Genomic DNA, 12,640 nt, shown 5'->3' on the forward strand with positions numbered 1-12,640 from the left:
GGCATTGGCAGGCGGATTCTTAACCACTGCGCCACCAGGGAAGCCCTAATGGAATTTTTTAAACAAGATCCTAACACTCCAAAGATGCTCAGATTCTCAGCACAAAGATATCATTACTGTCATCTTGATGGCCTTAAACCTCCTAATACTCAGAGCTAATGGTTCCTGGGGCTGAGACAAGCCCTCCAGGTGGCTGACTGAGACCACCTGGGCCTCCTGACAGGCCTCCCAGCACCCCTCCTGAGCCAGCCCAGACAGCCTGAGTCCTGCACCCAGACTCATGAAACCTGAGACGTCAACAACACAGAACTCTGTGCCTGATGCACGCTGTGTTCTTCCATGGCCCTAGGACCAGAGAACGAAAATAAAAACCTTCCTGAAGCCCAGATTTCTCTCACAGCTGTCTGACAGGCAGGTGCCCCAAGTGAGACAACTCCAGGGACACAAAGCAGTGGACACACAGACAGACCTCTGGGGGCAGAGGGAAGGTCCCTGGGAGGGCGATTTGACCCAAGATGAGAAGTCGATGAGAAGGTGCCAGGCTGGAGGGCGGAGGGCGTGTCTGGCACCACGGCCCAGAGCCTGGCCACTTGGGGCTGAAGAGAAGCCCAGAGGCAGTTCTCCAGGCATGCATATGCTTCTCCAGGGAGCCAGGGTCCCAACCCGAAGCAGGACACACCCTGCAGCCCAAGGTCTGAGGAGGGTCAGCAGCCACTGACCTCGAGGTGGGTGCCAGGCCGGTGGGTGCCAGGCCAGTGGGCCCCATGCCTGCCACATGGAGTCCCGGCCTCTGCAGCTCCTGCGCCTCCCTCCACAGGCTAGCCTCCAGCTGCACCACCTCCCCGGGACGGTCCTGGAAAGATGCCCAAGCTCTGCCGTGGCAGCCGTGAGACTGGCCATTGCCACCCTCAGCTGAGGCTTCTGTCCTTTCCTCAGCTGTGAGATGGGGGCCGTGCAGCCCATTCCCTGGGACTCTGAGGATGCAGCGAGGGAAGATGGGAGAAGCTGAGCACAGCACCCAGGCCCCCTCCATGCTCCCCACATTTATCCCATCACTGCCCAGGATACCCTGACACGCTCACCCCAGCGCCGCCCAGGGCACCCTCACACGCTCACCGCAATGCCGCCCAGGGCACCCACTCCTCTGCACCCTTCAGGCCTCACTGTACACCTCCTCCAGAAAGCCCTGGGCCCTCGGGTCAGAACAGGGCGCCCCCTCCCCCGCACACTCCTTTCTCACACTCGCTGGCCCTCGCCCAGACCGTAGGGCAGCCAGTGCCTGAACAATGGGGAGGTCCACTGGCTCTGCTGCCACCAGCAACGAGAATTCAGGGACCGTGAACACACCCAGGGTCCAGGGTGGCCGGGGTAGGCGGGCCACGTGCTGGGGGCACAGGGCCCTGCAGTGACCGGAGCCCGGGGCACGACGAGGACAGAGCAACCCACGCTGCAGCTCCGAGGCGTAAGGACGACTCTGGACAAAGGACGCTTTTACACACTTTATGTTCTTCCAACCGCATCAGCAGCAGCATCCCGCCTCTCCCTTCTCCAGGAAGACTTCGCGCTCAGCTCAAGCTCAGCCCTGGCCGGACTCCAGCGACTTGGGAAAGGAGGGAGCTGACCCCAGTGACATTAACATCCCAAATCCCAAGCGCGACTGAACCTTGCCCATCAAAGGAAAGGGTGGGGCCAGCCTCCTGGGGACCCGGGAACCCGGGGAGCAGAGCCGAGCTCAGAGCCGGGCTCAGGCCGCTGTGCCTGCGAATCCCACAGAGCAATGAGCCGGTCAGCCTCCCTCCAGCCGGACAGCAGAGCCCCGTGCGTGGTGGAGTAAAACGTCCGGTGTGTGGCTTCCCCTGCAAACAGGACCTGGAGCTGCAAAGAAGGGTGGGCTTAGGGTAGGTGCCAGGGGTCGGCCACAAGCCCCACACGCTCCTCCCCAAACACAGAGCGAAAAAACAAAAAGACGGAAATCAGCAGGAAAAAGATAAGAAAATTCAAGGGCCAACTCAGAAGCCCACCATCCAACCAGAAATCCAGAAAAAGAAAAAGGAAAAAAAAAAACATGATGAGATAATTGAAGGGCATCCCAGACAGACAGTGAATATGCGCCAGAGGGCAGCGCCGCTGGGCTTGGAGTGGGCCCATGAGGGTGGGGCTTCTTGCTCGTTCAGGCTTCCTCAGAGATTTGAAAACCAGGTGACACAGGGAAGAAAGGCATCAGAACGGCCTCAGGCTTCCAGCAGCAACACTGGAGAACGTCTTCAAAACCCTAAGGGACGTGGCTCTCCAACTGGCATTTACACCCAACGTGAGGCTTTTACACGGCTGTAAATCCTTGGACACTCCTCCCATAGGAAGTGCGGTCTGTGCCCCGCCCCTTGAATCTGGGCGGGCTCCTGACCACTTTGTCCAGCAGGTGTGGCAGGAGTGGTGCTTCCTGACTTCCCAGCTCCGTCACTGGAGCAATGCAGCTGCCCCTCCCCGGAAGGCCTGCGCTGGAGCCCCAGGCAGCCACAAGGCAGCGTGACAGCCACCACTCTGTGAGGAAGCCCAAGCCACATGGAGAGGCCTGGGGCAGGTGCTCCAGCCAGCGTCCCAGCCATGCTCAGGGCAGACGTGAGAGAAGCAGCCTCAGATGACCCCAGCCCCAGCCCTGAGTCACCCCAAGCCCGTCATCTTCCCAGCTGAGACCCCAGATGTCATGGGGCAGAAACAACCGTCCCACGGTGCCCACCTACAGAATCCATCGGCCCAGAGAAGTGGTTGTTTCCACCGCTGGAAAAGAAACCAAGGCACCCTCGCCAGCTCAGGTGTGGAGAGTGCCCACGGCAAACAGGATGTGTGAACAGTGAGTAGCAGTCTTAGCAAAATTACTGCATCACACCTTGGAGGGTGGGGAGAGGTCTGAGGGCTGGGTGGGCAGATGAGTGCAAGAAAGCTAAAACTTTTTGTGCCATGGTCAGAATTCAATCAGTAATTCTTAAAACTGAAAAATCAAAGAGCACTTAGAGGGACTTCCCTGGCGGTCCGGTGGTTAAGACTCCGCGCTTCCAGTGCAGGGGGCGCAGGTTCGATCCCTGGTCGGGGAACTAAGATCCCACGTGCCTCGAGGCGTGGCCAAAGGAAAAAAAGGCACTTAGAGAACTGAACACAGAATGTTGGATGATGTGGAGCAATTATTGTGAATTTTTAAGTGTGATAACAGTGCTGTGTCCTTGATCTTTTAGAGACGCAACACTGAAATATCTGCAAATAAAATGACATCACCTGTGGGACATGCCTAGTAACAAGCATGGGTGAGGCCGGGGCAGTGAGACACCAGAAACAGACAGCTGTGAAGCTGGAGACAGGAACCCAAAGGTTCTGCCAACCTTTGTAACATTTAAAGTTTTACACAATTAGGTGTTTTGTAAACAGTGGTAGCACTATAATGGAAAAGAACCTGAGAAAAAATACGTGTGTGTGTGTGTATATCTGACTCACTTTGCTGTACACCTGAAACTAACACAACATTGTAAATCAACTATACTTCGATTTTATAAAATGGCTTTAAAACAGTGGTAGCATAAGCCTGTTATTTAGAGATCAGAATCAGCCTGAAGAACAGTCTGGGAAGGGGCAACGGCGCGCCCCCAACCAGAGTGCTGTATTTTGTTTTTATTTTATTTTGTTAGCCAGCACCATAGAATCCTCTGACGCTTTAAGCCACATGTATGTATAATTCTGATAAAAATAACACATTTTAAAATTACTGTTAGTTTCAAAAAGAAAATGGACTCTGAGTCTCGGGGTCCCAGCCCCCCACTTGATCGCACCCAGCAGCCCTGGCCTTCGTGGGGCCTGTCCCGGGCCCTGGGCCTTCAGCGGGACCCCGGTGCCCTTGCCAGGCAGCTGCGTCCTACCTGGGCACCCCTGCCGTCTGCAGGGAGGGGCTGGGCCAGCAGGTCCAGGTCGTCCCCAGAGCTGCCCACGGCCACGTAGCTGTAGGAGCCCCGGGTGTACGGGGCACTGTGCCAGCGGGACCTCAGCACACTCCTGGGCGCGGGGAGCCGGGGGTTCCCTAGACCAAGAGACACTCGCATTAACAAGGAGCCTCTGGGACTTCCCTGATGGCACAGTGGTTAAGAATCCCCCTGCCAATGCAGGGGACACGGGTTCGAGCCCTGGTCCGGGAAGATCCCACATGCCGCGAGCAACTAAGCTCGTGCGCCACAACTACTGAGCCTGCGCTCTAGAGCCCGTGAGCCACAACTACTGAGCCCGCGTGCCACAACTAATGAGCCCGCGTACCACAACTACTGAAGCCCACGTGCCTAGAGCCCGTGCTCCGCATCAAGAGAAGCCACCGCAATGAGAAGCCCATGCGCCGCAATGAAGAGTAGTCCCCGCTCGCCGCAACTAGAGAAAGCCCGCGCAGCAACGAAGACCCAACGCAGCCAAAAGTAAATTAATTGATTAATTTAAAAAAAAAAAACAAGGAGCCTCTCACCTTAAGGACTTAGCAGCTAAAAGTGAGAGACACTGCCCGGGAGAAAACCAAGGCCCAGAGAGTGTTAGTAAGGGGCTCCCCTCAGGAGGCCCTGGAAGCAGAGCCCCCGACAGGCACCGCCGCCTTTCCCAAGCCTCAGCGTCTTGTCTGTGAAGCTCTGATTAGGGACAACTGCGTTCATCTTGGTGGCAGATTTTAGAAAAGAGAAGTGGGAAGTGTCCCTCAGAGACAAGAGCTCTCAGTGATGCACTAATGGGAAGGACAGTCCCCGGACACTCAGGGCTGAACCCAGTTCCTCTCTGGTGAGAGGTTTGGTTCCTGTCAGAGACCAGCCACCAGGGCAGGAGGCGGCATGGCCCCTGCAGTCAGTACCTGTCACCCTGCGGAGCACCTGTGTCAGAGACAGGAGCACGTCCTCGTCCGACAGCGTCTCCATGAACTCAGACTCGAGCCCCGCAATGAAGCCGCAGAGCACCTGGCTGGCCCTGCCGGAGAGAAGCAGCGCTGCGACCGGACCCGCGACACCCAGACGGCCTCCACCAGGGCCAGTGGCTCCGCCAGTGTGGCCGCGAACTCCCAGGGCCCCTCGACACGGGGTCTGCAAGGTCAGAACTCTCGGGGCACTAAGATGGTTCCTTCTGTCTCCACCACTGAGCGCCGGTGGGGACGGCCACCCCCAGCACAGTCGGGGACTCAACAGAACCTATGAGCAGAGCCGGTGGCTTCCCTGCCGCCCACACGCACTGGGAAACGCCCCACCACTGCAGTGTCCCGTGAGGCAGCGAGTCACTAACTGTATCAAGTCCTGACCCTCGGGTGCGTGTCTTTCTAATACCCCGTGTGATGGGCCGGAGGGGACGGGGCACACCATGCGGACCCTGGCTCGGCTGCCAGGGGCATTCGGGCCTGGGTATCTGGCAGACACTTTCTCGTAAATGAGTAAAGTGTGTCTCTTACAAGGAAAACAACTTCTAGTATTTATTGCACGTTCCAGGTCCCAAGAGATGCTGACAAGCTGCACACAGTGGGTCTCCATCTGTCCCTGCAAGGGGTGGGCCCAGGGTGTCTGTCTCACCATTTTAGGTGCCCTTGGGATCCCTACCCATTCAAACTCTCCAGAAACAACTCACAGAGAATCGACATCGCGCTGGACCCCACGCAGAGCTCACACCAGGCTTCCCCGGAGAAACCCGGGAAGAGCACGTACCCGCAGGAAGGCAGGACCCAAAAGCCAATAAGCTTCTTGAACCAGGCATCTTGCAACTTGGGGGCGGCGTCCTCCAGGGGCGACGTGTCCCTCCACACCACCTGGATGTGCTGGCAGTCTGGCTGCCAGAAAGGCTCCTCAAACTCCAGGAAGATTTTATTGTTGGTCCCAAAGCCTATTTTCCTGATCGCTTCCACCTTCTCGGTGGGCAGTGGCGGCTCAAAGAAGGTGTCCAGACGTTCTTTAAGAAAACCTGGAATTCATAAGTAGACTCGGTTTACACCACGTCAATCGCTTAAACCAGAACTGACAGCCACGGGAAGGCACCCTGACCCCGTCACAGGAGTCAGAGAAAGAGGCGTCTGGGACCCACACAGGCTGGCCATCGGGAATCCTGGCCAGCACCTCAGTGGGGGGACACAACAGGCCCCATGAACACCTGGCCAGGCAGGAACGGGTCGCATGGCCCCCAGACTCCTCTGTGGGGACAGTTCTCCCTCCTGAGCCTTCTGCCTCTCAGTCTGCCCAGGGTTAGCCTGGAGGGGCAGCGAGACATACCGGCTTTACCCAGAAGCCACCTGAAAATTAAGCAGGTTCAGCCCAAAGTCAAACCGCGAAGAGATGAAACATTTGCAGCACAAGCCAACCTCGCAGGTCTGCAAGAAAAGGACGAACAACCCCACAGGAAACAAGGCACCAGCCGTGAGCATCCACAGAGGGGACCGTCCCTCCACGGCTGCCCTCTCGGTGCAGAGCTTCAACTCAGTAGTTCCCGCTACTGGAATTGATCCTACACGTACGTGCCCACGAGTGTTTTTAAACACACATGTGTACCACACTGTGTGCAACAGAACAAGTGAAAACCGTCTAAATTTGCATCAATATCAAGTAACGACACCTACATACGAGAAAACACAGTGTGGTTGTAAAGAACAAACGGGACAGGTGCCTGGCCCCCTGTGACCAGCGACCGCACAGCCGTAGTGATGCACCTACTGACTGCAGCAGCTTCAGTGACCACGCACCACAGCTGTGCATGAACAAGGCCGTCCATGTAAAAGAAGAAACACCGTGATAGACCCGTCTGTGCTGATCCGGAAACGAAGGCGCGGCAGAACACTGTGCTAACACGTCTGGCGTGATTCCACCGTGGGAAAAAGGAGCCGGGCACTGAGCAAGCTTATCCGTACCCAGCTCCCTGCGAGGCGACAGGCGGGACATGCGGCCACCGCCCTTGGGGTGGAGATGGGGGCGGGGGCGGCGGTGGGGAGATTCTTGCCCTTCATCTTCCATCCACTCTGGCACCTGCTAGCTTTGTGAACTTGGGCAATTAAGTGACTTATCTCTGTTCTCATTTGTCAAATGGGGATGGGGCAGATGTGTCCCCGGCTGCCGCAGGAGTAAATGAGATGAGCAGGCACAGACTTGCGTTCAACCATCTCCACCTTTTACCCAACTGCCCGCTCCTACTCCAAGACTTGCGTCTAAAGCATCGGATCTGGAATTAAATAGGATTATACGCACGACTCCTTCCTCGATTACCACAGGGACCTAAACTCGAGACCTGGCTTTCACGCCCTCTCCACCGCTACGGAAGCAGTTTGGTGAACCTCCCAACCTTTCCATAAATTACCTCCAAAAGGAGCAAGACCCTTGCTGCCCTGCGTTTTCTCTTCCTGTGAAACTTTATTCCAAAGCACTCGACTGCTACAAAGCACAACCAAGTAACTCTATCCCAAACTCAGAATGAACACGTGAGCTTAGCAGCCAACAAACGCCCCAGAGCCAATGAGGCTGAAGAAAGCCAGAGGCCAGGGGCCCCTGGGATGGGAACTGGAGGGGCTTTACCTAACGGCACGGTGACGACCACGTGATGCGCTGGGAAGCAGCCTCCATCCTCACATTCCACCAGCACCGGAAACGTCTCCCCAGGAGCAGAAGCTTCCTCGAAGGACCCATTCCAGTGAATGGTCTTCACTGGCTTGTTAAAAACCATCACGTCCTTGGGCAAGGAGGCCATGATGCGGTCTGTGAGTCCTTGGTAGCCCCTGGGAGAGACAGAGGTGTCCCGTGGTTAGGACCAGGCCCTGGAGGTGAGTCTCTGAAACAAGTTCTCCAAGCTCACACCAGATCAAGGAGCTGCAAGGGGCTGTGGTCTTGGCCTAGGGGCCTGGCTCAGCCAGGGACAAAGCAGGGAGGGAGGGGGTCTCATGGGAGGATTAAATGAGCAAAGGGATGCAAAGCTCCCCAGGTAATCGTGGAGAGCAGGTCCCTCCTCACCAAGCCCAGGGCTCTTGTTCTGGGCATCTGCCTGGTCACAGTGCCCTCCCTGTGCAGGGCGGTCCTGGAGAGTCTTGTGAGTGCCCCATGGGGGAACTGCCACACCGACACAGAGGAGGGCCTGTCTGCCCATCTCTGAGGTCGAAGCCCCCGCACAGTGCTTACAAGCAGGAGGCCTCCTAAACGTGGGAGGAACAAAGCATTACAAGATGCATTTCCTTCTTTTAATCACTTGTTTTTGAGAACAATTCTTTTCTTTTTCATAAGTGAGCAAAACTAGGGAAATAAATGACCAATCTCCCTAAAACAGGGAAGACAAACAGCCCCGTCTCTCCCACCCATCCCCTGCCTGCCAGAGGCCTGAGGTATGGGTAGGGACCCCTGGGGTGCATGGAGGGTACTTGGGGTGCATGGGGGGGACCCCTGGGAGGCACGGAGGGGTCTGGGTACATGGAGGACTGCCTGGGTGGGTGGGGCATGCACATACCCAGGAAAGGTGCAGTCCAACCCTGGCAGCACAGTGTACTCCCCGAAAGGTGCGAGGGCCACCAGGTCCATGCTGTGGGTGCCGCTCACACAGCACTCCACGTTGAACAAGTTGTTCAGGATGGCCAGCTTGAGCCTCTTCGTCTCCTCCTCCTCTGTCCAGCCGGCCATGTGCTGGCGGATCTCCTTCTTGAGGTACTCCCCGACGCTGGGTGCGGGGGTCTCAGCCGCGTGCAGGAACTCCCTGGTCTGGTCTGTGAGACTGTAGAACAGTCTGGCCATCTCCGCCACCAGCTCAAGGCTCACACTTCCCCCGGAGCTGGCATAGGACACAGAGGGCAGGCCCACGTGACCCCCGGTCTCGATCAGCTGGTTCTCCTCCGACAATGCCTTCTCCCCCAGCAGCCCGTACTTGGCAGCCAGCTGGAAGACGGGGTTGCCCTGCGAGGGCCCATGGATCCAGTGAGCGCCCACCTCCACCACACCACCTGGGAGGGAGCAGGAGAGGCCATCTTGAGGCTCCCTCCCCTGAGCCCTTCTTCTGTACACCGAGCCCTGCCCTTCCCATGTATGCTCTGAAAATCAGCCAGAGGCCCGCACGGTCCCTGAGGACCACAGACTCTCCCGGCAGGGCCCATCAGACCTAGTTTAAGGGGAACACCCGGGAGGGGCGACCTGGAGGCTGGAGGGGGAGCTACCTGCGGGGCCAGAACCGGGGGCAACTGTGCAGAGCCACGGGTTCCCCACGCACGGCAGGGCCCGGCCCTGCTCATGCGGGCAGCTGAGTTTCGGGGACCAGTGAACTTCGGTTAATTAACTGAAGCAGTGCGAGGATTCACTCAAGGGGCCAGATAAGGGTTCCGGGTCGCTTAACCCCGGACGCAGGCCGAGCCAGGACACGACAGAGCTCTGGCGGCACGGATTGGGCTCTGGGAAGGGGTTTCGCGAAGGAGTTCCGGGAAGGAGTTCCGGGAGGGCTGTTACCGAAGCTGCGCTCCGAGCGGATGCGGCCACCGGCGCGGGCCGTGGCCTCCAGAACCCGCAGGTGCGGGAAGGCCGGGTGGTAGCAGAGCCTCTGCGCCGCGCCCAGCCCCGCGATGCCGCCGCCCACCACCAGCACCCGCGGGCCGCGGCCCGGGGTCTCCGCCTGACGGCCACTCGACTGCATCGCGCCGTCCCGGGCAGTTCCCGCGCGTCCCCGCCGCTCGGAGGCTCGGAAAGCCGGGAAGAGACACGAAGTTGGCCCGGGACGCGGGGCGGGGCCGGAGTTTGAAGGGGGCTCGGGGCGCGGGGCGGGGCAGAAGGCGGGGCCAGAGGTGGACGGGGGCTCGGGGCGCGGGGCGGGGACGCGGGGCGGGAACGCGGGGCGGGGCAGGGGCTCGGGGCGGGGCCGGAGGTGGATGGGGGCGCGGGGTGGGGCCAGAGGAGGAAGGGGGCCCGGGGCGAGGAGGAAGGGGGCCCGGGGCGGGGCGGAAGGCGGGACCGGAGGTGGAGCAAGGGGCGTGGGGCAAGGCCGTCCCCCGCGTCGGCCCCCCTTGGCTCCGCGCGCCCGTCTGGGTTGGGCCTGGGGCTGCCCCTATGGGTCTGGCCCACGCCCTAGGATGGTGGCGGAGGGCCGCCGGGGAGGGCGACGGCGAGTGCGGAAGGGTCCGTGAGTATCCCCCGGTGCCGGCCGGTGTGGGCAAGCGTCCCCACCGAGGGAGAATGGGGGCGGCCGGCTGGCCAGTCGGGTTGTGTCCCCTTCCTAAAGATACGTGGGGACGGCGACCAGAAGGCGGAGGAGGCGCCTCCTTCTAGCTTCAGACGCGGAGGCGAGCGCCGTCACCTCCCGACCCGGTGGAGCGCGTGGACGGTGGGTGCTGAGATGTCAGGGCGGGACGGGGAGAAAGCCTCCAGGCGACGACACTTTTGTGTGTGTGTGTGTGTGTGTATACACAGTCACAAGTCTACAAACACAGGATGCAACACACATAAAGTACAAAGTTCAAGATAAACAGTAAAGGGAGAAACACGTCTTACGTCCCTCCCTCCCCTTCCGGCCCCAGGAGAGGAAGACATATTCAAGCCTGCAGGCATTTCTGGAGAATCCCTCTAGTTCCGGCAGGTCTCCCCTACTGCCTTGCAGGTATTAGAAAGCTCCTGCCTTCTGCTAAAAGGGCCCTCAGGCTTCCCTGTAACCGCAGTTAGGGCACATCATTCCTTCTCAGCCACACTGGGGTCCTGCTGCTCCAAACCACGGCGCACCCGTGCCTCCGGGGACTTTCCGTGGCCACCTGTTCCCTGTGGGGTGAGGGTAGTCAGGGAGGGGAATTAGCTCCAGGCTGGGCAGGTAGTCTTTCTGTTTGGGGTGTTCCTCCTTCTCCAGGAGGAGCCCTTCTCTCTCCCTGTGTTGCCCTCCTCCGCCGTATATTCTTGTTCTTGGATTCACTTTCCTGTGTTGGTGAAGCTGAAAAGAGGTGTCTGGGAGATCATTTTTTTTAAAGATATTGCAAAGCTGAAAATGTCTTCATTTTGCCCTCATACTTGATTTGTAGTTTGGCTGGACATAGAATTCTAGGTCAGAATCCTCTTCCTTCAAACTCTGAAGGCATTGCTCCCTTTCTCCTCCCTCCTAGGAGTGTTGTGAAGAAATCCACAGCCATTCTAATTTCTAATCCTTTGCAAGCAGTGGGGACATTTTCCTCCCTGGAAGTTTTTAAGATCTTCTCCTGAAGTTTCACAACGTGGTGCTTCTATGTGCCTCGATTGTTACTTACTGTGTTGGGCACTCGAAGGGCCCTCAGTCTAGAAACGCCTGTCCTTCAATCCTGGTAAATGATGTCATTGATTATTTCACTAATCAATTGTTTCCACTGATGACTCATCCCTAAGCAAACTCTTGAGGGTTTACTCTTACCTCTTCCTAAAGTCCTTAATTTAGGCTGTCAGACTTTGAGCCTGGCCCTTGAATGCTCACATGTGTTCTCTCCTGCTTCCCATCTTTATGTTTGTGCTCTCCTTTTGTTAGGTAGTCAGACATTAGCAGCAAGAAGGTGACAGTGGCGAGAAAGACAAGCAGAAGCAATCGAGTCACACCCAACCATCTGGGGACCCTCCCTGACATTAGCAGCAAGAAGGTGACAGTGGTGAGAAAGACCAGAAGGAGCAATCAAGTCACACCCAACCATCTGGGGACTCTCCCCTGACCCCACCCAGAACAGTTGAAACTATGGTCATATGGTGGGCAGCTTATCCTGTTAAAGAGGGGCACAGTAACACAAGGGAACTTCCCTGGGCTGCGCATGCCCAGACCAGACAGGTGTATAACCTACAGTAAACCCAAACTCATTATACCATCATTATAATAAAATCTATGTATGGTTTTGCCCCCCGCCCCCGTGGGCGTTTCTTAGCGATTGAAGGATGAGAGCCTGTGCAGCAGTAAACTTGTTACATAGCTCGGGACTGTCGATCAAATAATGATCCCCTGTCATTCGCCCCCGCCTCCCTGCAAAGTGCTCCTTAAAAGCACCCTTAAGCCTGTATGGGAATGCTGCTTTCAATTCACAGAAACAGCCCACTCTCTCTCTCTCTGAGAGTGTACCTTTGCTTTGATAAACTTTGCTTTGGTCTTGCTTCACTTCGCTGAAACAGCCCGCTCTCAGAAACAGCCCGCTTTCTCTCTCTCTCTCTCTTTCTCTCTCTCTCTTTCTCTCTCTCTCTCTCTCTCTCTCTCTCTCCGTCTCTGAGAGTGTACCTATGCTTAAATAAACTCTGCTTTATGCTTAAGCTTAAAGCTGTAGTTTGCTAGTCTTTGCTTACTATCGCGGAACCAAGATTGCTGGTCCGTTGACCAGCAATTGCTTCTGTTGACCTCCTCGGTTGGAGCTATTTTGTTATAACGCACGTCAACCCGGTGACACTCTGTGTGATTTCTTCCATTGAGGCTTTCGTTTCTGCTGTCATAGTGTTCATTTCCAGGAGCCCTTTCTTCTGTACAAATGTTTCTTTTTAGAAAGGGGAGGGTCTCTTCTTGCCTCATCTTCCAGGGGGATCGTCCTCGCTGGTCTGCAGACGCGAAGTGCTGTGCTCCTGCTCGGTCGCTGTGCTCTGGGTTCTTCTTCCTGTTTCTTTTGGCTCTGTCTTCCAGGAAGAAGCTCTCTGAGAGGTCAGGTTATGTGTGTCTGCTGGTGACG

At 57.2% G+C, this 12,640-nt stretch overlaps 1 protein-coding gene across 1 annotated transcript; it reads right to left on the reverse strand.

Moving 5' to 3' along the window:
* Nucleotides 1–1,486: 1,486 nt before the first annotated feature.
* On the reverse strand, nucleotides 1,487–9,735 carry PAOX (polyamine oxidase). The gene is made up of 7 exons (XM_061191638.1): nucleotides 9,450–9,735; nucleotides 8,467–8,953; nucleotides 7,548–7,747; nucleotides 5,700–5,952; nucleotides 4,865–4,977; nucleotides 3,906–4,063; nucleotides 1,487–1,875 (listed from the first exon to the last, which is right to left on the reverse strand). The coding sequence occupies exons 1-7, from the start codon at nucleotides 9,631–9,633 to the stop codon at nucleotides 1,672–1,674; spliced, it is 1,599 nt and encodes a 532-aa protein (XP_061047621.1). The 5' UTR covers nucleotides 9,634–9,735; the 3' UTR covers nucleotides 1,487–1,671.
* Between the last annotated feature and the right edge of the window lie 2,905 nt (nucleotides 9,736–12,640).

Source organism: Eubalaena glacialis, chromosome 1 (assembly GCF_028564815.1).
Source record: "Eubalaena glacialis isolate mEubGla1 chromosome 1, mEubGla1.1.hap2.+ XY, whole genome shotgun sequence".
Taxonomy (NCBI): domain Eukaryota; kingdom Metazoa; phylum Chordata; class Mammalia; order Artiodactyla; family Balaenidae; genus Eubalaena; species Eubalaena glacialis.

Coding starts and splice junctions, on each gene's coding strand:
- PAOX (XM_061191638.1), bottom strand. CDS start 9,633: ATGCAGTCGAGTGGCCGTCAGGCGGAGACCCCGGGCCGCGGCCCGCGG. Junction 4,978..5,699: donor TGGGTCCTGCCTTCCTGCGG/GTACGTGCTCTT, acceptor TCTCTCCGGCAG/GGCCAGCCAGGTGCTCTGCG. Junction 4,064..4,864: donor GGTGCTCCGCAGGGTGACAG/GTACTGACTGCA, acceptor CTCTTGGTCTAG/GGAACCCCCGGCTCCCCGCG.